At 36.8% G+C, this 27,683-nt stretch overlaps 1 protein-coding gene across 14 annotated transcripts in view; it reads left to right on the top strand.

Moving 5' to 3' along the window:
• The window catches only part of KIF1B (kinesin family member 1B), a 139,750-nt gene that overhangs the window by 16,459 nt on the left and 95,608 nt on the right, over window positions 1-27,683 (top strand). For all 14 annotated transcript variants that reach the window (XR_010383980.1, XR_010383979.1, XM_064494066.1 and 11 more), the window contains exons 3-9: window positions 15,990-16,066; window positions 16,804-16,983; window positions 19,204-19,269; window positions 22,564-22,742; window positions 23,321-23,432; window positions 26,384-26,461; window positions 27,179-27,244. Coding sequence is in view for 12 of the 14 variants with exons in the window: in XM_064494066.1 (XP_064350136.1) it covers window positions 15,990-16,066; window positions 16,804-16,983; window positions 19,204-19,269; window positions 22,564-22,742; window positions 23,321-23,432; window positions 26,384-26,461; window positions 27,179-27,244 (758 nt within the window). In the remaining 2 variants the exon portion in view is untranslated. The remainder of the gene's footprint in view (window positions 1-15,989; window positions 16,067-16,803; window positions 16,984-19,203; window positions 19,270-22,563; window positions 22,743-23,320; window positions 23,433-26,383; window positions 26,462-27,178; window positions 27,245-27,683) is intronic.

The raw sequence follows: 27,683 nt of genomic DNA, 5'->3' as shown, positions 1-27,683 counted from the left end.
TAGTTCTGGATAGTTATGTGAAATGGATCTGGGTCTGCTTGATTTTCTGACTTTGATATTGTTTTTGATCATCTGGATTAAAAGCTCGCTCAGAGATTAGTGATGGCTAATAAAAAAGGCTAATGGCTTTTTTTATTGATGGCTAATAGAAACCTGTTTGTTTCTAAGATATGTGGCTCTCTTTTTGACCTTATTATTTTGATTGCATAGAAAATAATGTCAGTTTAGGGGAAAAAAGTAAAATTATCCAAATATGGTGTTCACTCTGGATGAAGGATTTCAAATGTGTTTACTTGTAGTAGATAGCAAACTGAAGAAGACAGGAAGATTCCTAGTTCAACATCTAGGGTAGGGCCATAAATTTTGAAGTTTGTGAGGATGTAAGTTCTGTTTACTGATTCTTGTTTATTTCCCATGAAGATCTCTCCAGAATTACTGAAAATATTTGTCTGTCTTTTGATGAAATATTAAAGAAGAAATGCCTAGTTTTTATTTAAAGTAATCAGTATGGTTAGAATAGGCCTGGGCATGTTGTGCTAGTCCCGTGAAAACCAGTCTGTGGACCATCATGCTGAATTACTAATGATTTTTTCCATCATATTTTGTCCAGAATCTTTCTAGACAATAGGCTGAGTGGCTCTGCTCTGCCTTGCTCTTTTTTCTTTTCCTTCCTGTTTTGAGAGTCTGCTATCATGTGAGTCTGTAGGCATCACAGAGTTGCATGTACCATAGGACCCTGCCCTTAAGGAGCTGTTAAAAATTTGTAATAAGAGAGATAAGACATAGCAAAAAAACCTCAATACAAAGTAAAAGTGATCAAAGTGATACTTGCCATAAAAAAGGGGTTTTAAAAAAGTGCAGATGTGAGTTTGGCAAAGGGCAAATGTAAAATTCATAGATGATAGGGCATTTCAGCTGGACCTTGAGGAGTAAGATTTAAACTAAACATCCAGTATGTTTGGGGAAAAATTTGGAATTATAGCTTATTAGAACTTAGTATTATATCTGGATAGTTACGCCATCTGACTATATAGCACATTGCCTCTTTGCATTTAAACATTCAGCAGGAGAAATTTGTGACTTTTAAAATATTAGTCTCCTAAAATAAAAATCCTCATTAGATGAATCAGCCTTAGAAGAAGTTTAGTTTTCTAGCCGAATACTTACTTTGTCATGGTATAGAAGGTTTTGGGTAATTTTGGTTCCTTTGAAAGGTTTTTGTTCTTGGAGAGCTAATTAGTTAATCATATCAGAGACTTCCTCTAGAACTGTTTTTTTTTTTTTTTTTTGAAGGAAAACATTTATTGTGTAACCTTTAACTATTGTACAAGGTAGAATTTTTGGTATTTTTAAAAAGTGTTCTACTTCTATTTCCAGTTTTATATGGCAGGTTTTTTTTTTTTTTTTAGTAATTTGACTTAATATGTAATCCAAATAACTTTTAAGTGAGAGATTTTAAGTGAGCCAACTTGTTATGTTTAGAAAATACTAATGGCTTGTTTTGAAAAAAAAAAATGGGTTTAAGATTGGGGGAGAGCATGGATTTTGAACCTAGAATTACTGCAAAAACTGAAATGAATTTGCTGTAGCCACATGTGTTAGCCGCATTAAAAGTCTGCTATGCTGGCAAGCTGGCCTGGACTGCTGCTCACAGGGATTATAGATGATTGCAGATGGAATGCAGTGGAATGTTCCTGCCATAAGGTCTCTTGTGAAAAAGTAGAAGAGGGTGAAGAATACTTTAGGGAATGTGCCAAATCTGAAAACTGAGTAGTGGCGGTTTTACTCAGGCACTTTCTGGTCTTGAATATTTTCCATAGCACAGATAAATGTTACTGCCTTGACATTTTGGAGACCAGAGTACATACAAATAGCTTTGTTTAATAATACCCATTATATTTCAAGTTTCTCCCATGTTAGAAGCCTTTTTTAAATTGTCTAATTACTTTAAAAAAGGAAAATGGGGCAAAATTAATGCTCTACCTGCTCACATTTATGGTTAGGTTATATATGTAAATCTGGAGACTTTTAAACTGCATAAATTCTGCTCTGAAAAACAGGAGGTAGATAAAGCTGATTCTCACACGCTCCTTCAGGTGATTAAACTGTGATCTTTTGCTTTGTCTTTAACGTGGGAATCTGTCTTTAGCCTTTTGGTAAGTCTCCTTCATATTTTTATTAATCTTCCTTAGCCCAAGATCATTTTTTTTCAATGCCCAAGTATTAGGTGGGATAAAAGAAACTCTTGTTTTTGTTGTTCCTGTTATTTGAGTACATTGTACATTTTAAAAGGCTTTTTCATGCACACATGTACATTTCTAAACCAAATCCTGTGCATCACAACTGGTGCACAGAATGATTTCATGTTCATTAATGAAAATTTGGGATGGGGGAAGGGGAGGGACAAAATGGAGATTTGGAAAGGAAGACTTTTGAAAGGGATTCTTATATCTGTATGCTTTTTCTAGCATAAATTAATATAACTACATGAAAATAAATGTTAATGCATATACATTACCTTTGTGAACATTCTGGAAAATAAAGAAGAGGGAAAGAAAAGTCACGTCTGTTCTTACCTCTTTATAGCCTATTGCTGCACTTTGATGGATTTTTGTTGTTATTCCTCCTAGGTTAAATGGGTAGAGTCTATGGAATTTTGTATTCTAGTCTTTTTTTGTTAGTCTTTGGTTTTCTTCTCTCCTTAGTGTTACCTAATTCTCACTTGCATTTTTCTCTGGGTTTCTTTATTGGGGTCCATGGTTAGACTTCTGAGTATCTTTCAAGGTGGGTACCCTTTGAAAATATATGCAAAATGTGTTTTGTGCATTTTCTAGGGAGGGGGTAATTATTTTCAATACATGTTGAGAGAGAGCTCTGTCCCCTCAAAAGGGTTAAGAAGCACTAGTGTCACTAGCCTAGCATCAGAATGTCTCCTTAAGTCTTTTGCAGGATAAGCCAGGACATAATTAGGTCAGACTAAGTTGTCAACTTTGTAACTAATATTCAGAGTGCTTCACAGTGTGGCTGGAGAAGTAGGAGGCCAGCTCTTCAGCTACTGCTTCTTCACCTCCACATCACATGCTCTAACCTTGGAGATGGAATGTGCAGTGTTTTTGTTTGATTTTTTTTTTAACCTACCCTTTTTAGGATTCATTTGGTGAACTGCATATATCACTCATGCCCAGTCATGATCTCTCAGTAACCTCTACCAATGTAGTGCATTTCACTGAGAGTCACTAAAACTACTGAATATTTAGATACTTAATCTAACAGCACTTTTATTTTTAGAGCCCAAAACTGGAAATAATCCCAAGTATCCATCAGCAGGGGAATGGATAAGTAAATCATGGTACATTTACATTAGCGTATACAGCAAGGAAGAGAATTACTATACACCCATACATGGAAATCATAAACTACAGCTGCACAAGCAAGTTGTAGAAGCAGTTGATTATTTTATTTATATAAAATTTAAAACATGCAAAACTGTTTCCTATATTATTCTTTACCCCATACAAACACATAGGATAAAAAAGTAAAGCAATAATGACAAAATTCTGCGTGCTTCAGTGGAGGGATGGTGGGCCAGAGAGATCCGGGAGGGTCACACAGTGGAGCTGCAGGCGTCAGAGTCATGGGCTGGTGGGTACCTGGGGTTTTGCTTTATTGTTACTGTTTATACTCTACATATATTTTATATCTACTAAATATTTAATTTAAAAAGCATAAAAACAAAGGAAAAAAATCTTAATCTTGCAAATTGAGATGCTATGCACCCATGTCTGTCTAGACCTGTGACCAGGGTGTATTGCATGATAAGCACAAGTACATGATATGTGCCTCCTGCCCCCCTTTCTGAAGTCTTCTAACCACTTTTTGACTCCTTTTTCCAAAGAGAGGAATGTTTACTTTTGAGGAAATTTTATTATTGTAGTGTTTTATTATTTTTTTGGCAGTGGGGGGATAGATATTTAGGTTTATTTTTAACAGAGGTACTGGGGATCGAACCCAGGACCTCTTGCGTGCTAAGCATGTGCTCTGTCTACCACTTGAGCTATACACTCCCCCTGGAATGTTTACTTTTAAGTTACATGTCCGCATTGACTAAATGACACTCATTTGGTCACTGGAATGTAGGAAGATAAGCAGCAAGAAGGTAAAGAGGCTTATATGGTGTAAGAGGAAGAGTTAAGTAAAATACATTGAAATCAGCTTCGGTACCAGTGGTATTAAAATTTAAATTTTTTTTTGACATGAAATACTTTTCCTGTAGTCAGGAGTTGGAGCTATGGCATTGAGGGGGGTGTGTGTGTGTATGTGTTGGGGGTGGAGAAATAAAGATACCCCTGAGATGATACTGTTTACTCAGTTGGAGTTGAGTGAAACCAGTTTTGTCCTTTAGAATGACTTGGTAAGGGAAGGTTCAAGTCTTGCACTGTTAGTGGCCTTCTCACAATTTTACTTGGTATTTCATGACTTCTCACGCAGCAGCTTGCTAAGCCAACATTCTGGAACCTATCCCTCTGTTTATTATGTTTTTCTTCTACTAGGATAAATTCTATGGTCCTAAAGAAGGGCATTAGATTGCAGCCTCTTCTAGATAAGATAAATTAATTTATCATTAACTTGTTGCACTTGTTCTTTTAAGTATTCTTCAAGAACATGATTTTAATGGTTATATTGTATTCTGTTGTCTTTATAAACCATAATTTATTTAGCTCGTCATCCATTATCAGACACTTGAGCCTTAAAACCACTTTTTAGGAGTTCTGTAAAGAAGATTGTAAGCTCCGCACAGCTGGGGAAGGAGTTGTTTTTAGAAGGCAATTTATGCAGCTGTCTACCTGGCATCTCTACCTGCTTGTCTAATAAACACTTTAAACTCGATGTGTCCAAAACTAATACTCTTCTCCAGTCTTGCTCACCTGTGTTCTCCCTCAACTCAGTGAAAGGCACCTTTACCTCTGTAGTTGCTCAGGGCAAAAATCATGTAAGCATCCTTGACCTTTTCTCTTTTATTCTCTGTCCATCATAAAGTCCTGTAGGCTGTGCCTCAGAACATATCTAGAATCTGACTTTCCACCACCTTCAGTAACCTCCTGACAAGTCTCCTTGCTTTAGCCCTTGTCCTCTAGTAGTCTTTTCTCTATCCTTTTAGAGAATGAAGGGCAGATTATTTTTTTGCTCAAAATTCTGAGATGATTCATTTCACTCAGAATAAAAGTTCATTTGTGCAGTGACCTCCCTTCTCCCTTTGCCAAAAAACTTCTGTAGCCTCCTTGGTCTTTCACTTAATAATATATCGGGTACATTTTCCCAAGTCTAAAGTATTCTTCGGGAACATGATTTTAGTGGCTATGTTGTGTTTAGGAATTGTACATTATTTAGCCCATCCTCTGTTATCAGACATTTGAGCCTTAGTTTCTTCATTTATTAAATGGAGGTGCTGCTAATGCCTACCCAGCCTGCTGTCTCGAGGAGTTGTGAGGTTTAAATGGAGTCAGGTATACTGCATAGATGGTATTTGAAAGTTATTTGTTAAATTTTTTTTTTGTGGTTAGTTTTGGTACTAAATTGTTATTTTTAATGGGAATATAAATCTAAAGGCAGAAATAGTTGAACCTGTTACTAAGTTGGAGGAGGCCTTTGGTGTTGTGTATTTGGAACTGTTTTTTATTACAGTGTGTAATTTAAACTTCTTTAATTACCTAAATAAGTTGTTTTCACATCTCAATTCCAAAACAGCAAAGAGAGAAGTTTGAAAAAAATCTTGTAGAAAACCTGCTGCTTTGCATCTTACTGTTCTAGTCTTTTGGGGTTGCCTTGATTATATCAACAATCTACTTCATGCAGCCTTTATGTGTGCATTTGTTGCTGTTTTCAAAGGGGAAAGTAACCATGCCCCCCCTCCCCCTTTTAAATGCCTTCTTTGAAATTCTCAGGAGATGTTTTGGAGTTCATTTTTGAACGTCTGTGCCAGCCAACATGGTGCTGATTGCTTTTGGTAGTTGCCCAGTGAAGTGTGAAGCACTGCACTGGGAGCTGGCAAAGTCTGGAGTGCAGTTAGTGAGACCACGAGGGGACTGCTGCTTTCAGTCGTGTAGTAGGCAGAGTTGGTACTCATGGATTTAATTTTTGGTAGTATATCGACAATGTGCTTATTTTACGGAAAAACATTTCTAGTGGCTAAAAACTGTTCTTGGTAGTACTGTTTAGGGGTGAATGCTATGTACATATATGTGTAAGAATAGGAAATATGAAATTATGTTTTTCAGAGCATCTGTGGGAAATTAGACTTTTGTTACTCAGCAAGCATAGGCTGGGAGGCACCAGGGGCTCAGAGTGTTTTCAGTCTAGTCTTTGAGATAAATAATTGAAGCAGCATGATGACCATTATGAAGGCATTAGGAGAGGTATCCAAATAATTGAGGGGCAGGGCCAGGAGAGGTAGAGAATATCTGGGAAGCCTCTTTTTGTTTTGGCAGAACAGAAGACTGTACGGCCAGAACTAGCAGAAGCTATGTAAATGAGGAAATGATTTAACTACATTTACTGTTTCCCTGTGACATTGTTCTGGTCTGATACTCCATAGATCCTTTTGTAACTGAATAAAATTGAGAAGGCAAAATTGGTGAAGGGGAAAACAAAAGCAGCTTTTACTTTTTAAATTGCCTTTTAGTGGGGAAAAACCACCACAATTAGTAATTAACAACAGCAATAAGAAACACGTAAGCTGTGCCAGCCACAATCAGGCACTACAGACTTTAGCCCATTTAATCCTCACACCAATCTTGTGGCAGATACTCTTATTTTCCCTGTTTCACATATGAGGGCATAGATACTAGCTAACTTGCCTGGGGTCACACATCTGGGATTGAGAGAACTAGAAAGTGAATTGGTGCTGTCTGGGTCCAGAGCCCTCAGTCTTAACCTCTGAGCTATACATTTTGCTTCTCAAAATACTAAGTTTTAGTATTCTGTGTAGTAATACTGAATGTCTGTGTCTAATTTGAATTTAACTGTTAGGTTAAAATTTATCTGGATGTCACTTCTTGATGCAGGGAATTTATGAATAAAAAGGGCATTATTAGTCGAGATATCTTTGTGCCACTTGGCTTAAAGGAGAGCTAGGCCTTTCTAGTCTTCCTTCAAGATCATTTAAAATTTAATTAGGAAGAGCAGAATTCTTGTTAATTGAGAGTTTGTTTAATGTTTACTATAGTAGCATATTTATTTTATACTCAGTTGATGACATTGTGACACTGCTGAGTTGGTAGCTTTTTTCTTTTTTTCTTTTCTATTGTATGTGTAATATTCTGGAATTGAGCATACAGCTGACCCTGGAACATTGAGGGGTTTAGGAATGCTGACCCTCTGCGCAGTTGAAAATCCACCTATGGTATATAATCGATCCTTTATATCCACGGTTCTGCATCCACGGATTGAACCAACCCCGGATTGTGTAGAATGCAGTATTTTAAAAACTCTGCGTATAAGTGGACCCACACAGTTCAAACCCATGTTGTTCAAGGGTCAGCTGTATAGAGAACATACATAGTACATTTATCCTGTTTTATAAGATTTGGAATCTAAACATGATTTTAAGTGAGTAAGGAGCTTTATGATTTAGGTCTTTTGCTCAAATCTACTTTATGGCAATATGCATTATACCATTTTAGTATATTTTTGGAAATACATTATTCTGAGCAGGGGAGGAGGCTGCTTGTAGGTTTTGGTTTTATGGTTTTGGCATATAAATGGTGTACAAATGGTGCCATTTTTCTTAAATTTGGTTATAGAAAGCTGTTGGAAGAGGAAGTTTGTGCTGAATTTATCACTGGGCTTTTTTAGCAAGCTCAAAACATGCCATGTTAGAAAAGTTAATATAAAGTTACATTGTTGCCACAATGATATGTTAATTGTAGTTGCAGGCAAGATCTGTAAGAGTTTGCCAACAACAGTGTAATTGCTACATAGAGTCTTTGAGTTATTAGATAAACAAATTTATTCTGGAGAATAAAAGGGCTTTTAAGTACAAATCTTGTTTTGACTGCCTTATTTTCTAGGGCTTAGTAACTAAAACATTATTTCTGCATCTTGATGCTGAAGTAACAAAGTTGGAAAGAAAGCAAGGAAAAAAGAGGGTTAAGTTGGGGGACTCAGCAGACTTTATAAAGCTAATTTTGACTTGAAGGGACTCCAAGAAAGAGAATATGGTCTATGATTCATCAATAAACTAAAGCTTATGGACCATTTTGTGGTAGTCATTTTAAAGGCATTTCCATCTGTCTTGGTTAAGGGCCTTTACATGAAAGATGCTGTCCTGTTCTTCACTCTTCTCGAGTCTCCTAAGGTAAGTAATGTCAGCTGCAGTGTGAAGAATAAAAAATTTGAAGACAAAAGGGGAAAGATGTGAAAGGTGTAGGAGAGAAGATACATGTGAGGTCATCTTCTCTTTGGACTTGGGAAAGGATACAATCAGATCTTCATTTCTGAGGCTGTCTTTCTAATGTATGAAGGGGGACTTAAGAAAACAGCCTTGAAACCAGATGAGATCTGGATGGTGAGTCGGGGGCCAAGGCCCAGAGGTGAAGATGAGCTGAGTGAGTTACTGGGGAAGTCAGGAGATAGTCTGAACGAAGATTCCTCAGGAGTCTAGAAGGAGGTTATGATAATAAAGTCTTGTAAATAATAGTGGTTAACATGACTTGATTTCATTTGTCTCTATGTTTTCAGGACCCCCTGCTCTCCTGATTGCCTTCCTCCCTCACAAGCTGTTCTCTGTTCTTCCTTTCTGCCTGTGTTAAAAGTACACCAGGACTTTGTCTCTTCTTTTTGATCTTGTCTCTGTCTCCAGAGAAGACAGATTCCCTAAGTGATTTCATCTAGGCTTTAAATGTCATTGAGGTGATGATGACTCCCAAATTTCCTTCTCCAGCCTGGACCCCATTGTAGAACTCCAGACTTGTCTACTCAGCTGCTAACTTAAGGTAAACTGCACTTAAAGGCCTCGGAAGTATCTCAAACTTAGTATGTCCTCAACAGAATTGTTTTCCTCTCCTGCCCAGCTAAAATGGCTCTTCCTTCAGTCTCACCCATTCTTTTAGTTTCTCAAACCAGAAACATTGGAGTCAGTCTTGGCTTCTCTCTTTTTCTTACAGGCCACATATAATTCATCAGTAGGTCAGTCCTATTGTCTCTGCCTTCACGATCTATCCTGAATTCAGTTACTTTTTACTGTTTCTACTCTTGTCCAAGTCAGTACTCTAGTGGCTTCCTGTCTTTCTGCTTCTGCTTTTGTTCCTATGCAGTAGCCACAATTGTATTTTAGAAATGTGAATCAAATTGCCACCCCTCTGCTTCAAATCCTTTGTTGGCTTCCTATCACTTTTAGAATATAACTAAAAATCCTCACCTTGGCCACAGGGCCCCACAGAATTTGACCTCTGGCCAGCTCTCTGACTTCACAGGTCATTATTGTTTACCCTTCTAACTACACTGGTGGTCTTGCAGTCCCCTGAATGTCATTCAGGTCCCTGCTCATATACCATCTACTCAGATGTGGCAGCTTGCCCACTCTTATCTAAAATAATCACTCCTACTACCTCCACTGTCACTTTGTTATCTCCTAACATTTGTTTATTTTTCTTCCCCAGGTTATACTATCTCTATTGGTTAGTTATCTGACTTCCTGATTAGACTATAAGCTTCTTCAGGGCAGGGACTGGTTTTTCACTAGTTACCTGCAGGCCTGAAGGCATGGTAGGCACTCAGATAATTGTTAAATGAATGAATATTTTGAATATTTAATAAGCCCTCATAGGTTAGTCATTAATCATCCCAGCAACTCAGTAAAGTTAGGCACTATTTTTATTGTGCCCATTTTACAGATAAGAAAATAGAAGCTTACTGAATTTATGTGCCCAAGTTGTAGATGAACCCTAAGATAATATTGGATACTTAAGGTGGGGTAGATTAAAGCCTCTGTAACATTCTGTTTCCTTCCTTGCTAAAATTTTTAATAATATCTTCTAGAAATAGTTTCTAGGTCAACTGAGGTTTTAATCGTTGAATATTGGGTCAAATTGTAAGACAAAATTCAGTTTTGGATCAAGAAACAATGCTTTTGGTATAGTAGTTGACCTCTGTCTCTCCTGGCTGGCTCCATGAATGCCACATACTAGAACTCATGGATCTCTGATGCCTGATGCAGTTCTCATGGGAGTCATTATATAAATGGCAAATGAAAGTTCCCAGATGTTCTGCAGTGGTAGTTGTTTGTGTTCTGTAAAATTGGTCTCCACACTTCCACTCATGCTCCCTTTAATCCAGTATCCACGCCGTAGCCCATCACTTTAATCAAGTCACTTCTGTGGCTTCTCATTGCTCAGGGGTTCACCAGCTCCTCAGATCTACACCTGACCCTGAGATTTTAGTTCTTTTCTACCCTTTGTTACTCACTGCACTTGAGCCAAACCTGCGTTTCACATTCTTCTTTTTGCCCAAGGGCTCCCTTAGGCAGTTTCCTGGTTCAGTATGCGTATTGCCCACTGGTTCAGAGCCTTGGAGCTAGAGATGGTCCAAATTTCATTCCAGGTTTTGGCCTTGGGCAAGTGCCATCATCTCTGTGTCTCAGATCATCCAGATGTAACATAGAGATAACATAAGGTTACTTGAAGATTAAATGGGTGTATAAAGCTTTACACAGTGCTTGGAACATAGTAAGCATTCAGTAAGTGTTAGGTGTTATTGTCACTTTGCTTAGTTATCTCCTGCTTTTCCTTCAGCTCAGCCCTCTCTGTTTCATCAAATCAGTTTACTGACTTAAAAAATCCTCTTTTATGTATGTTTCCTTTTATATGTTCCTGTTCATATGTTCTTATAGAACCCTGTGCTTACCTAGCATGGATTTTATCATGATTTGAAACTGTGTGTCTATTTTGTATGATTGTATGTCCATCTCCTTCATTGGCTCGAAGCTCTAGAAGAGTGGAAATAACTCTTTGCTTGCCAGGCCCAGCACAGTGCCTAGTACTTAGTTTGTGCTTAATAAATGTACTCAGTAAATGTGCCCAATGAATGAAAGGGCTGTTTAACTTTTCCTTTCTTAAACAGGATCTTGGGATCTTTTGTGTTAACCCTTCCTTTGAGAAAGAGTAATACTAATGTGGAAGCTAGCATTATTTCAGACTTGGGAGTGCATTGAGTATAATTCCACAAGGAAAAGGGGTGGTGATTACTGCAAGATAGGCAGAAGGATTAGGAAATTGGATGTGTCCAGATGGATGCTGTTGCAACAGTGTTTTTGATGAAGGTCTTTGAGTGATGCACCATCCTGGATGTAGCTATGATACTCAACAGTGATTCAGCCAGTGCCTATTGAATCCCTGCTCTGTGCTCACCCTTCTAATGGATGTTTCAGGGGAATTACTTGGGAAGATGAGTGCTGAGAATATAGGCATTTATTTATGTCTTTTGGCGTTTACCACATGAAAGTGCCTCTTGGGTATGTGTCTTGTGTGTGAAATCAGGAATTTGTTTCACACTTACACAAGAATCCTTATGCAAGGCAAGCTTTGTTAAATCTAGGACACTGCAAAAAATTTTGCAGCAATAGGTTTTAAAGGTAAGATACCTCTGTCTGCCATGAGATCCCATATTTCCTATAAAATACAAGATACAAGAGACAATTCTAAAAACCTGGGGAAGAGGTGGGATTTCCAATACCTATTCCATTCTTCTGCCTCCATTGTATTTTCCTTTATCCTTGTCCATACTAGTGACCTCCATCAGCACATCTTCCTTTGCCTGTACTGTTTAAACCCTTGTCATCTTTCCTCCTGTTTCCTGCTTACCTATTACTACTGTTTCCTGAAAGTTGTATTTCTGTTCTCTAGATTGGAATTTAGATACCTCCTTTCCCAGAGATTAATGTTTTTAGCCAGAAGCTGAGTAAGTTGGCTGCTCAGGGAGAAAAGATTCAGGAAGCAAGTGGTGTTGAGAGAGCTACATTTCAGTTCCCAAATGAGCATCACCTACTTCTGAGGTCAGCATTGTGAGTTATACAGAGAGAAGAGTCATGGTTTCCAGCCACAGAGAAATGACAATCTTTAGGGAAAGAGAAAACTAACATATTCATTGGTTCTTTGGGTGTATATTGAGTTTCTGCTATGTGTCATGCCCGGTCCTGGGAGCTAGAGGATGTAGCAGTGAATGAAACAGAAGTCCTGATCTCATGGAACCTACCTTCCAGTGACTCATATAATAAGTCAGGTAGGCATGAATGCAGTGAAGAAAAATAAGGCAGGATAAGAGGATCGAGAGTGAAGTGGATGCTGATTTAAATAGGATGGCCAGAAAGGGCCATTTGACAAGGTGTTGTTTGAATAGAGACCTGTATGAAATGAGGGAGTGGGCTAGTCAGATACCTGGCAGAAAGCATTCCTGGTAGAGCAGTATGTACAAAGGCCCTGAAATGAGAATGTGTCTTTAGTAAGAAGGCCAGTGGGACTGCAGTGAGGGGTGAATCTTTGGAGAGGAGGTCACAGAGGGAGTGGAGTTTTGTTCAGCGTGGAATCGGAAGCCATTGAAAGGTTCACTAGAGGCATGATGTGGAGGTGATCTGGATTACGTCTGAGAAGGAATATTACCTGCAGTGTGGAGATGGGACTTTTCAGGGGCCCAGGGGGAGAGGTGGGGAGCCCAGTTAGGAGGTACTGCAGTCATTCAGGTGAGAGAGATGGTGGCTTGGCCCAGTGTGGTAATGATGGTGGTGGTGAGAAGTTGTGGGATTCTGGGTATGTTTTGAACATAGATCAGATGTGGAGAGTAAGTGAAGAAAGTCAAAAGTGACTCCATGATCATTTGTGGAAAATTGCTTGTGGAGGTGGGTGCAGGTCTGGAGTATACTTGTGTGTCCAGAGAAATCTCGATAGAAGAAGAGGCCCTTCTTGATTGAAGAGGGGGTCTTGAAAAATGGCGTGAAAAGGTGGTTTTATAGAACATAAAGCAATATGAAGTATACAGCACTTAAAATAGAGTTATGATCTGACTCTAGTCCTCAGAAATGTGCCTGGAGTTCATTCCTTGAAGAAAAAGTCTAGAGTATTGATTTGTTTTAGACAAGGCCTGTGCGCTGATGGTGCATGACCCTGGGAGAAATACTACATTTGTTATAGCTTTTACATTGGTGAAAATATGGCTTATATGTTGACCATATTCATTGATTACTGTAACTCCATTCATATATACATGCTTTCTGAGAAGGAAACTAGAAGTCCTACACACCATATTTTAGCTCCGTTGACTTTGATACGAGAATCATTGTGTTAAATATTGCCCAATCTTTTCAGTGGTTCAATTCTCTCTATATTCTTACTGTGAAAGTTGATGACATTTACTGGTATTTTATGTGTATATTGCATAGGTATGAACTATTTTGATTTTTCTTTTTATGTTCCTGAAAATGGTACAGGATTTAATGAAATCAAAATTATACACGACATGGAGGACATTCATCTGAGTGCCTGTTTGGTGTAGGGCAGTGTAGAGAATCCATAAGACATGGTCTGTGTGCTGAAGGAGTTTTCATTGTGGTAGGAGCACCAGAGATTTGATGGCACATCTAAAGGACCCCAATATAGTACTTTGACTCTTGCCAAGAAGTAGAATTCTTGTATTACGCTTTAGCTTATCTTATTAATTAGTGAACTTTTCTTGCTTTGGTTTAAAAACCATGGAATATGGTTATCATACCCACAACACATTGAGAGAATTTAAAACAAGATAAAATATCTTTTTGAAAATTAACATGTGTGTAGTGCTTCACTCGTTTAATCCTGTGAACTAGGTATTATCTCAGTTTTAGAGAGGACATAAAATGCGATACCCAAGGTCACAAAAAAATTGAAATATATTTCTTAATTGTTCTTACTGATCCTGGTTCTTTGATTCTAAATCCTGTACCCTTTCTATTACATGTACACTCTGTCCTCCTAACTGGGCTCCCCACCTCTCCCCCTGGGCCCCTGAAAAGTCCCATCTCCACACTGCAGGTAATATTCCTTCTCAGACGTAATCCAGATCACCTCCACATCATGCCTCTAGTGAACCTTTCAATGGCTTCCGATTCCACGCTGAACAAAACTCCACTCCCTCTGTGACCTCCTCTCCAAAGATTCACCCCTCACTGCAGTCCCACTGGCCTTCTTACTAAAGGCACATTCTCATTTCAGGACCTTTGTACATACTGCTCTACCAGGAATGCTTTCTCCCTAGAGGTTAGAAAGCTTTTATTTTAACTGTGTTGTTGAGTGGTAAAGACTACCTCCGAGGTTATATCCTCCATTTAGTCATTGTCCTTATTGCTGAGCCACTGAAACCTGGAATCTGGTTCACAGAGTATTCCGTCTTCTTGATAGAGTTTGTGTGTGGTCTTTCATCTTTTAGGAACTATAATTCTCATATACCCAGTTTCAGATGTAGGGAGAGTTCTGAATAAACAATGCCTGCTATACAAGTTGGAGGGGTGGTCATAAACCCGTGCATTTGCATAGAAATGCCTTACTGTGTTTGCCTTGGTGATCACTGCATGTAGGGAATATTTAAATGATGGGTGTCTTGGCTGAGAGTGTGGGCTCGAGCTAGACTCTCCACATTTACATCCTAAATCGCCACTAGCTAGCTCTGTAGCCTTGGGTATGTTACTTAATTTCTTTGTGATGGCTTCTTTATAAAATGAGGATAATACAACATCTGCCTTATTGAGTGTTTGGGAGGATTAAAATAGGTTAGTAAACAGAAAGTACTTACAGCTCAGAGTAAGTGCTCTGTGAATGTTGGCTATTTAAATCTTGTAGGTAGTGCCTTTTGTTTAGAAGCATACTTCTTTGCTTACCATTCGTGTATGTAGGGAGATGTGCTTTCTAGAACCATGTCTGCTTGTCACATGATTCTGTGCAGTGTGAGCCCTATTAATACTCTGTCAGCATTTGAGTTTGGAACAGAAGCGTGACCATACCCAGTGGAATCCAGCAAGAGAGAACTAAGCACCGTAGCAACTGTTGCTATTTGTGTCCTGAGCAGCAGCTGCCTGGGACAGATTTATTTTTTTAATCCTGATCTCACTGATAGCCTGGGATGTGGCCCTGCCTTAGAGAAGTGGATTGGTTAAGATGCCTGGTCTTTGAGGAGATTTCATGACCATATGTTATAAAGATTCTGTTCCATGTGAAATATGAAGCACTGAATCTCTATGTGTGTGTGAGAAGGGAAGGGAGGCCATGCCTCAGCAGTCAGTCCCTGAACTATGTAACTGGATTAATCACACGGGAAATCACTTTTTTATTTGGGCAGTGAGGCTTCCATACTTTCCATTCAAAAGTAATTTTATTGTTTAGAGGTCTGTGATTCTGATGTATACACATATGTACACACACACACACACACACATATATATATATATAAATAAAATAACTTATATGCTCGTTATCAGCTTTGGATTTCAAAAATAAAACTATCCTTCCCATGAATGCTTCATTAGTAAATGCTTTTCTGAAGTAGATACTAAGATCTTTAAAAAAGAGTTTGTTCAAATTAAGTGGATTCATTCAGTAAGTTTCTAATTTTTATCTCTGATGTGTTGAAATATTTCAAGCCTTATGAAGCACCTTGAAATAGTAATGTGGCCCATTTCCAAATTTTGTCTGCTCACTTACCTAGGATTCAGTCACAAAATAGCACCTACTATGTACTAGGCTCTGTTGTAAATCCTGGTGACATCTAGTGAATGTTGTTGGTATGATTCTCGTCAAGTTCTGTATATAGATCCTACCTATTAAAATGTGACTATTTATTTATTTTTGATTGCCCCATTCAGATTCAGTGGTGTAAATTTACTGATTTGAATGTTTTGAGCTTATAACATCATATTGAACTAAAGAACATATTAACTGAGTGACTTACAAAATCAAAACATTTTTATCCTCTAGGTATTATTAACCCAAAGAACCCAAAGGAAGCTCCAAAGTCCTTCAGCTTTGACTACTCCTACTGGTCTCACACCTCGGTGAGTGTACTCATGGTACAGCATCACAGAGCAATGTGGGTTTTGAACATTTTGAAAGAGCCTGCAGGTCCACAAGGAAAACAAAGATTACCAACATCTAGGGAACTGGAGAGTAGGGCGTTCCTGTGTACCCTTACTGATTATAGGACCCCAGGCCTTGCTGGCTTCTAGGGATTGTTCCTAAACTAGACTTTGTTTCTGCATCTCTTTTTTACCAGTTTTTTGTTCTCTTTTTTCCTGTTTCATTTTAGAGTAGATGTTTTAAACTATTGCAAAGCCTAGTGGCCAGTGGAAGGGCCTGTGAAGAGGTTGGAAAACATTCTTCACTGAAAAGCATGTTTATTGAGAAATAGCCACACCACCTGGAGTGAATTCAAAGTAGTATTTTTATATGTGGATTTGATCTTTTAATCTTTCAGTCCCATTTTCCACTTAGGAAAAATTTGTTGGAACTTCCTATGAATAGAATAGTGCTACTTTCAAGGTTATGGAAAATGAAATGTAATCATGTCAGATAATTTCATGTAGATATTTTTATGTATAGTTGGCCTGGATGTCTTTAATAGTGCCTTTATGTGTGTGTTTAATGAGAAGAATGAACTGTGTGGAGGGGGTACTTAAAATTTTATTTTAAATGACTATTCTGATTCCAAACACTTTTATTTATTATAGAAGTAATCAAATAAGCGTAAGAGAGAAAATAAAATGCCATTTACTTCTCCTTTTAATCTTCACAGCCGGAAGATCCCTGTTTTGCATCTCAAAACCGTGTGTACAATGATATTGGAAAGGAAATGCTCTTACATGCCTTTGAGGGATATAATGTCTGTATTTTTGCCTATGGGCAGACTGGTGCTGGGAAGTCTTACACAATGATGGGTAAACAAGAAGAAAGCCAGGCTGGCATCATTCCACAGGTAAAAACAAAAATCAAAACAACAAGAAACCTCTGTTCATTATTACTCTTAGTCTTCAGTTTAACAATTATTTTTATTTAGCAAACATTTATTCAGGGGCTGTCATATGCGAGACACAAAGATAAATCACCGGTCCCTTTTCCTCAGAGGAGCTAACGGTCCATGTTGTGTATACATGTCTACCTTTAAAGGTGGGAAAGTTGACCTTTTGTAAAGGTTTTGCTGTATATCCAATGTCATGTTATTTTATCTTTGAACAATGTTACCAGCTTAAAAAAGTGATAGTATGTACCAGGCTATGTTCTGAATCCTGGGGACATCTAGTGAATATTGTTGATCTGATTTTTTCCCCAAGTTTATATATAGGTCATCTCTTAAGAAAGTGATTATTTCTGTTTTTTGATTGCCTTTCCTTTTATTTTATTAAATTAATACTATCACTTTAAGCTTGAACAGTATCATTTTTTTAAGAGAAGTTAGTCTTTTGATTTTGTAATGCTTGGGAATGGAGAAGAGTTGTGACATAGGTACATTTAGTAGGAACTTCTTTTGCTAATAACAGGGATATTGTTTGCTTTCATTAACAATAATTGGGATTAGTTTTAAAGTGTTCTTTTACTATAGGTCTAGTGTGGCCATCTGTATTCTGAAATTAGAATACATAAAGGAGCAATAGCCACTTTTTCTAATGGATTATTGAATTATAATTTTAAATTCAACTGTATAATTGAAATGCTTAACTATTAATAAGGATTAGGAAATTTTCAGAAAAAATTGAACATACTAGCTTTTTTTTCTGTAAAATGTATATGGCTGTATTAAGACATATATTTGAGAATTGTCCTTCTTTGTGTATAGTGATGGCAATAATTATAGTACTACTTAGAGAAAGCATTATGTTGCACTCACTATGCCAAGCACAGGTCTCAGTGCTTTACAAATACTAGTTCATCTGATCATCATACGCCCCTGAGAGGGAGGTGCTCTTGTTACCCTCATTTTACAGATGAGGGAACTGAGGCACAGAGAGGTCATGTCACTTGCCCAAGTAAGTGCCAGCGTCAGAATCCAGAAGCTGGCAAGGTAGTTGTGGAATCTTTGCTTTTACTACTGTGTAATAACTTCTTCAGCATTAAAATATTTGTAGGTTATAGCAAGTAATATTAAGTAGTTATATTAATTTTATCCTATTACCGCAGTTAGTTTCTCGTTCCCTTTCTTTTAACTGTCATTTATTATTGGAATTTTTGTGTAATTACGTATGTATGTCTTTTCTGGTAGAATTTTGGAATATTTTATTTTAATGCAAAAGCATGGATTTTTTAAAAAGTCTGTCATTAGAAGCTGCCATTTATAGTAATTTTAAATTCTGTTTAGACTTGTAGAGAATTATCAACATATAGCTCATTTTTTCAAATGTATATTAATTGCCTTAATACTAAATATATAGCAAATGAAAATTCAATGGATTTTTATTAATTATTCTTACTAAAATATCACAATTTAAAATAAATTGAACGGATGAGGGAGAATGAAATTTTATAATTTTCCTGATCTTGAGAAATTAATGTTTTCTGTTAGAAATGTCACTGTGTAATGGAGTAGCCTCTCATAAAAGGGGTTGGAATCTTAAGAGGTAAGGGGAAAATTTTGTAAAGTCAAAATTACTCTTGAAAATACCTTTATTTACTGCCTTCAAATAGTGTATATTTCTGTCTCTACATGTATATGTGTATGTATAGATTATATGTACATATAAGTTTAAATATATAATGTATATACTAATTGGCAGTGTATAATAAAGTTTATATATCATGATGAGTAATAAGTGTGCAAAATACAGTTTAATAGTAGTTGTACTCCTACAGTTATAATACTGATAGTAGAGTCCCATTAATTCTAGAATAGTACAAAGAGTTAATGCACATGGATTGAAATCAATGACATTACCTAGAAAAGACAAAATTCCTCATCTTCCCCTGAATGTGGATTTCTTTCTAAGGAGACATGAGATGATATTGTTGAGAGAGAATAGAGATTAGATGAGAACAATATATTCAAAGCTTTCCTTTTATTTTATTCAAAGCCTTTATGTTTGATGCTGTTGGCATTAATATTTTGAGAAAGAAAAAGAAAGGGGATCTCACTAATTGTTTTAGCACTCATGGGTAGCTTAGTTCTCTGATTTGTGCTACTCATGCCTCTCCCATTCTTCTACAGTTATGTGAAGAACTGTTTGAGAAAATCAACGACAACTGTAATGAAGAAATGTCTTACTCTGTAGAGGTGCGTATAATCGTGGGTTAAAAAGAGTCCTTTTTACTCCATTCCCTCAAATGCTACTTTTAAATGGTTCCAAATTGTGACTGAGCTGTAGATCACTTAACCATTCTGCCAATTCTGTACTTTGAAGCTATTTCTAAGTTTTGGTTATAATGAATTCAGTTGCAGTTAAATCCTTATTCATAAGTCTATGGCTTTATTTTCAGTTATTTTCCTTTTTGTGTGTCCTGGTTGTCAAAATAATACATTTAAATTGCCAAATAGCCTTTTAGAAAGAAAGCTTGTACCAATTTTCAGTCCCATTAGGAAGGTATAAGCACCCATTGTGCCTTTGCCGTCATTTAGTATTTTTTTTTTAATCTTTGCCAACTTAATAAGGGAAAATTTCTCTTAATTAAATTAGAATTTCTTTGATTATTAGTATGGTTGAACATCTTGTAAATTATGCATATGCCTGTTTACATTTTGGATTGCAGTGTTTTCCTCATTTATTTGTGTGAACTCTTCCCCCTTATAATATTAATAACAATTTTTGACAGGCGTAGGTTTTAAAAATACATGTAATCAAATCTCTTCTCCCCTTTATAATTGTTTATAATCTTAGAAAGTTATTCTCTATTCAGTGTATGTACCCTAGCTCTTTAGAGAAGAGGTCTGTAGAATTACATTATGTATGTTAGTTTATTTGATAAACATTTCCTTTCTTTTATACAAGTGCTTTATGAAACTGTTGTTTTACACATTCCCATTTTTGGTATTTAGTTTCTTAGTAACTGGAATTATTAAAGCATTCCACTAAGATTAGCCTATTGTTTTGAGAAAGTAGGCTATTTTTTAAGCAAATTCGAGATTTTTAAAAATGTATATGTTGTGGTTTTCTATAGGACTCAGTACAGTTCCTTGTTGACCCACTTAACTGCTTTGCAGTTTACTTTACAAGTGTTGTATGAATTTTAAAGAATTCTGCCTTGTGACTGTCCTACACCAAAAGGGGGGTGTGCTGCTCTGAAAGTATTTTTGTTAAAATGAATTCTCTAAATAGCTTGTCTTGTCCTATAACTGTTCTTTTTTGAATATTAAATGTATAGCAAATGAAAAGTCAGTAGGTCTTTATTAATCATTCTTATTAAAATATTACATATTTTAAATAAATTCAAAGGGTAGGGAGAGTGACAATATGATTGAAGGTTTTGAACTTACAAATATTAAGAGATGTCATTTTCCTTCATATGAGTCAGATTTCCTAGGCTTATTTGGAGTGCAAGATAGATCCCTAGATGATACTTAGTTCCTTACATTTGGGGGACCTCTACCTCCTCTTCTGCCTGTGATCCAGGCACGCTGGCTTTTTTTTTTTTTCCCCCGTTTCTGGACCACACCAGTAACGTCTGGAACCTCAGGGCCTTTACATTTACTTTTCCTTTGGCCTGAAATTTTCTTTCCCTGGATATCTTTTTGACTAAGTTTTTCACCTCCAGATCTCTTGTTCAAATCATACCCTCTCAGTGAGGCTTACCATGATCATCTTATTTAATTCTGCAACTTGCCCTCTACCCCAGCACTCCTAATATCTCTCTTGCCCTGTTTTTCCCCCCATAATATTCGTCATTTCTAACCTACTTCGTAGTATTTTACTTATTTTTTATGTTTGTTGTTTATTTTCAGTATCCCTTATTAGACTTAGAAGCTCACTAGGGCAGGGATATTTATGCACTGATGTATGCCAGTGCCTAGAAAGTGCCTGGAAGGTAATGGTGCTCAGTGAATTGAATTTGCCAAGTGGGGTATGTGATGGTTGGTTCAGAAATAAAAGAAATAGTCATGGCTTTAGATGAATTTTCATTCATTTAGACAGTAAGTAATGGAGCACCCCAACCTTTACTCAGGTTATTTGGGTCCTCTTAGTGTTATACCTGTGTGAAAAGGAACAGCAGGTTTTCCAAGAAGATATAATACCTTCCTGGGATTCAGGATTTTATGTACAAGTTTTAAGTACATGAGAATGATTAAAGGTACCATTTCAGTTTCTCAGCTAAGATGACCTGCTTTAAGAAAGAATATTTGTTGTCCTGTTTTTTTATTCTCATAATGGATTGATTACTTTATCTTTTGAGGGTTCTCGATATTTTAAAAACTGATTTTAAAATACAGTATAAATATAGTCAGATCAGCGACTGAATGAAAGAAAAAGGCAGTGGGAATGGAGATAAGGTTCTATTTCAGATACTCCAAAAATGTTTCTCTAGAAATTTAAAGTTGAAAAATGCAGAAGTTATATGCTTGAACAGCTCAGTGACACAGAAGTGGTTTATTCCTGGGGAAGCATCGTAATGAGACTTACTGTGCTGAATTTACCGCACTTCAGAGCCTTGCTTGTAGATCCTTCAAAGTCAGACTCTTGAGTGAAGCTCAGTTGACTGATGTTATGAAACCACCATGTGGGTTTGTTACTTTCCCGTGAGGGATAACTGTTACCCTGACCAGAACACTCATGTTAGCAAGACTGATATATTATCTTCCTGTGGGCAGACCTCTGTTGGAACCTTGACTTTTTGATGAACGTGGAATTGGAGAGGAGTTGATCAGACAGATTAAATGTTCAGTTGCTTCAGGTGAAGAAATGGTAGCCTAATACATCCGTTTCCAGGATAGGAATGGTCCTGCTGGTGGGATGAGAATTCCTGAACTGTACTATCTGAGGCTTGCTCCTTCCCCATGAGACTTGGGTAGGTCCTGCCAAACAGTCAGGTTTCATGGTGACCAGCCCTTACCCCTCCTGGTAGATATATTTTTGGTCACAAGGTAACCAGTCTTAAAGTATGAGAGTCTCTGGTCTCTTTTGTTTTCCCTGCTCTGGAATATTGATGTTGTTCCTTGGTTTTAACACTGATAAAAATCTTCTTTCCAAGCTTTTGGAGTAATCTCATTGTAATCCCCAATTATTGACAACAGCATACATTTTTAAAAACACCTATTGATAACTAGTAAGTTGCTACTAAAAATGATATTTTTTTCTGCTTAAGAAAAATGGTGGTTACTGTGTGCTGAGAGAGCCCATTTACCCCCTTTTCCTTCCTGAGAAAATTGGAAGGCTGGTTCTGATCTACTCAGTGGTCTGTGCTACTGGTAATAGAATAAAAGGGACTAGAACTGTAGCATTTCACATTGTAAAGGTTGTTGATCTATTATTGTACATCTTTTAATAAAAGTATAAAAGTTTAAAAATTAAAAAATCTCTTTAATGTATAGGATTTCTTTTTCCAAGTCCTCTAAATCACTTTAATAATATTTTCCTAGGTGAGCTACATGGAAATTTACTGTGAAAGAGTACGAGACTTACTGAATCCAAAAAACAAGGGTCATTTGCGTGTGCGTGAACATCCACTTCTTGGCCCATATGTGGAGGATCTGTCAAAGTTGGCAGTCACTTCCTACACAGACATTGCTGACCTCATGGATGCTGGGAACAAGGCCAGGTATGGTAGGAAACAGACTAATGACTGAGGTCTTTGGCAAATTTTGAGGCCCTTTTTTCCTGGTTAAGGATTTAAGACCACATTTATAGTTGTGAAAGTTGCTTTAACTGTGGAGTCCTCTGATCCTTTGGCTGTGCTGGAGAAGCCAGGGCTTCCGCATATTTGGTAACCTTCTTCTCATCCAAACAATGCTCTGCTGAAGCATGTTTGAACTTTGGTTAAGATTTACTGTTAGGTTTTGATCAAGTCATGGTAGAATGTTGGTTATCACATGCCCATAATTCTGAAATAAATGAGCACCTAGTAAAGAATAAAAATTAAATGCCTCAGTGGTTTCTAAAGGTACAGTTGGAGTATGAAAAATGATTCTGATGGGGTGCCTTTGGAGTTGAAGGGTAACTTGATAGGTTTACAAGTAAGGTGTGTTGAGAGCAGTTTTGTGTAAGTGACAGTCTTGGAATCTGAATAAGTTTAAGGCTGTTGATTGTGATTGTTATGCTTATAATGTGGAGGATGCTATCATTTTAATGCTCATCTAAGAATTGCATTGTCACGTGGTCATTTTTATGTTTATTTAGGACAGTGGCAGCCACCAACATGAATGAAACAAGTAGCCGTTCCCACGCTGTGTTTACCATTGTTTTCACCCAGAAGAAACATGATTCTGAGACCAACCTTTCCACTGAGAAGGTAGGAGAACTTCATTTTCTGGCTTTGAGTTGTGTAGAATGGGGATTTTCAGAAGTCCCTTCTGCTACCTTCTGCATTTGGTTGAAGGGAGGAAAGTTGCCCTTTTGCTTAATGGAAGGTATTTTATACTTTCTGCTTGTTACTTTATTCCACTCTAAACCAGTTTTGAGCGTAGGTTCTTAAGTGAATTGCACAATAGAAAATAGGGTTAAGAAAAATACAATCTAAGACTTTTGAGTCTCAAAAACTACTCCATGCAAGAGAGTTAAGCAGTTCCTTGGGGAGAAAATCCTTCCTTCTTGACTGGAACCTCCTGATTACCTTATTAGCTTCTCTGGTATGTGTATTTCGTTTTTTTGAGCTCTGATAATGTTATTGTGGAATTCAACAGTTTAAGAAAACAATTGAGCAGATAAGATGTGTTTTATTCTTGGAAAAAAGTAACTGCACAGCAGTTCTGATTCTCTTCAAATACCTTGTGCTTGTTAATTTCTTATTTTCTACAGTGGTTGGCTAAACGTAGTAGACTTTGCAATTAAATTGCTTGCTTTAGATCTGCCATTTTTCAGCAATGTTACATTGGGCAAGTTACTTAAATTCTTTGTACCTCAGCTTCTCTAACCTCATAGGATTGGTAAAGAAGAGTAAGTTTTAATACAGGTTCAGTGCATATACTAGTGCCTGGCACAGAGTTGCCGCTCAATAAATGTTAATTTTATTGTTATTATTATTAGTAATAAACTTATATTGATTTCTATTCTGCCTACATTCCTAAGAAGCATGCAGCTGGATTTTTAAATCTGAAGTTAAATTTATTATATTGGCTGTTATAAAACATCTTGCCTTGTAAACTGAGTACTTTGTGATGCTGATATCACTAAAAACTAAAATCACTTGTTACTTGGTGACTTGTTTGTTTTTAGCTGAAAATTATTTTCAAAATACATTCTTCATGTAGGTGATCAAATAACTTGACACTGCTTAGCCAGAGGTTTTATATTAATGTTATTTACTAGTCAGTGTTTGTCTGACTAGCAATAAGGAACATCTTATGTGAAAGCATTTTTTCCTTTCTTCCATGATGTCAAATCTACAAAAATAATGTTACTCCCATAACCTTGATAATCTGTTTTGGATACTTTTGTCTAAACTTTCCTGAAGCTTTTTTAAAACAACTTTATTGAGGTATTATTGAAGTATAATAAACCATACATGTTTAGAGTATAAAATTGGATCATATGTGGATCAGTAGTCTCCCCCTTATCTGTGGGGGATACATTCCAAGACCCCCAGTGGATGAAACTTCAGAGAGTATCAAAACCTTACATATACTATTTTTTCCTATACATACATATCTGTGATAAAGTTTAATTAATAAATTAGGCACAGTAGGAGATGAACAATAACTAATAATAAAAAAGAGCAATTATATCAATGGAGTGTGACATTGCTTTGTGATTCAGTGGTCTCTCTCACTCTTAAAATATCTTTTTGTACCAACTTAGTGCCTTTTCCACCTTAACTAAGCAGTTACCACACACTGTGGCCATAACTTGCAGTGTGAGGTGCAACAGCAAAACTAGCATTAATTTCTTTTTCCCTGTTCACAATTTCATGACTAGAAGTTTTATTGTTACTGTAGATCTTAGCAACCTCAGCATATATATGTTTTTTTCTTCTTTTAAATCGAGAACTTTAACCTTTTCACCTAAAGGAAACACTTCATGGCTTTTCTTTGGCAGACCCAAATTATCAGCATCACTGCTCTTGCACTCTAGAGCCATTATTAAGTAAAGTAAGGGTCACTTGAACACAAACACTGTGATACTGCAACGGTTGATCTGATAACTGAGATGGCTACTAAGTGACTAGGGAGTGAGATAAACTAGACAAAGGAATGATCATGTCCCAGTCATGATGGAATGGGATGGAGCAAGACTTCATCATGCTGCTTAGAATTATGCACAATTTAAAACTTATGAATTGTTTGTTTCTGAAACTTTCCACTTAATATTTTTGGACTACAGTTTAGCAAGGGTAATTGAAACCATGGAAAGTAAAACTTTGGATAAGGGGCACTACTGTACACCTGTAAAACCAATACCACAATTCAGATAATGAGAATTTGTTACTCCCAAAAGTTGCCCTATGCCCCTGTGTAATCTTTTCCACCCTTATCCTCAGGCAATCCCTAATTTGCTTTCTGTCACTGTAGATTAGTTTACACTTTCCAAATTTTATATAAATAGTATCATAAAATATGTACTGTTTTCTGCCTGGCTTCTTTCACTTAGAGTAATGATATTGAGATTCATGTGTGTTGTATGTATCAATGTTTCACTCATTTTCATTGCTGATTAGTATTCCATTGTATAGGTATAGGTATATCAATTTGTGCATTAATTCATCTACTGTTGGGCATTTAAGTTGTTTCCAGTTCTTGATCATTACAAATGAAGGCTCCATGAACATTTGTGTACAGGTTTTTGTAAGGCTATTTGTTTTTCTTTCTCTAGGTAAATACCTAGGAGTAGGTTGGTTGAATCTTACGCTGAGTGTAGATTTAGCTTCTTAAGAGTCTGTCAAACTGCTTTCAAAAGTGATTGTATTGTTTCACATTTCCATCAGCAATGTGTGAGAATTCCAGTTGCTAGAAGCTTCATTTTTAATATGCCATTTAATGGGTTAATGAGTTTTATATACTTTAGGAAGTATCATTGTAAAATATGTTTATCCTAAAATTACTTCTTTTAAACCAAGATAATTGCTATGTACTGTTTTGCATGCTGTTTAAATTTTCTACAGTATGTATGTCTTATGCCACAAAAAAGAGGGCTAATTAACACTTCCGCTTTTCTCTGTGCCTCAATCTTTTAATTTCCTGCCTCTCAATGTTTTCTGCTTCTACTTTGCTTATTTCTTAATTGCCCCAATGTTATTGCTCTTTACAGGTCAGTAAAATCAGCTTGGTGGATCTAGCAGGAAGTGAACGAGCTGATTCGACTGGTGCCAAAGGAACTCGATTAAAGGTATATTTTGCCAAATAAATAGTGTAGTCAGTAAATGTTCTATAACCCAGGTCAGCAAACTATGGCCAGTAGGCCAAATCTGGCCCATTATCTGTTTTTTGTAAGTAAAATTTTGTTGGAACACAGCTATATCTGTTTGTGTATTGTCCGTGGCTGCTTTCATGCTACAGAAGCAGAGTTGAGAAGTTGCAGCAGACACCACAAAGCCCACAAAACCTTTTACAGAAAAACTTTGCTGACTTCTGATTTGTAATTTCAATGAAAAGATATGTTAGATAACAATAGGAAAGAAAGATTTCATGGTCAAGGTGAAAATTGAATTGTATTTTGAGGAACTGTCAGAATTTGGCTAGATGGAAGTAAGGGACAGTAATGGGAGAAGGATGCACAAGATCCAGATGTGAGAACAAGCATGGACTTCTCTAGAGATATGCTTAACAAGAGTAGAAGTTTCACATCAGTGAGTTGTGGAAGAAGGCTGCATCTGTAAGTTTTTGGAGCACCAACATCTTAAAGAGACTTCAGGACTGTGAGTTAGGCATTTGGTCCTGGCATGTCAGCAAATGGAGGGGAGTAAAGGTTGAGGATTAAAGGAGGTTTTTAGAACTTGTAGTCATAAATAAACAAATAATGCTAATTTTATCTTATGTATTATATATGATGTGGCAGTAATAGAAATTCTTTATCATAATTCTTAATGTTTGGTATTGATTTCAGGAAGGAGCAAATATTAATAAGTCTCTTACAACTCTGGGTAAAGTTATTTCAGCCTTGGCGGAGGTGGTAAGTACTATACTTCATTGTAAGGGAAAATATATCTGTTTAGCAAATGTACTTGACAGTATTTTATGATTATTTATGAAGACTGTCCTTTTTTGGTCCTTTGTATTATCCTGCCTTTCTCCTTTTAGAACTTTTCAGATAAGATACTGGGTATAACACTTTGACTTTATACTGAAAATAAAAATGATTAGGATGAATGAACGTAAATGTAGATCTGTAAACACTATAATTAAAACAAGATCTAGTGGAGGGTATAGCTCAGTGGTAGTGTGCATGCTTAGCATTCACGAGGTCTTGGGTTCAGTCCCCCAGGACCTCCATTTTAAAACAAACAAACCAAATTACCCTGCTCAAAAATTTTTTTAAAAACTTTAAAATAAGTAAATAAATAAATAAACCTACCTCCCCACCCCAACAAACAAACAAGGTCTTTGCAGAG

Source organism: Camelus dromedarius, chromosome 14, assembly GCF_036321535.1.
Source record: "Camelus dromedarius isolate mCamDro1 chromosome 14, mCamDro1.pat, whole genome shotgun sequence".
NCBI lineage: Eukaryota > Metazoa > Chordata > Mammalia > Artiodactyla > Camelidae > Camelus > Camelus dromedarius.
The sequence above is the reverse complement of the archived record's forward strand: the minus strand, read 5'-3'. Positions and strand labels throughout refer to the sequence as shown.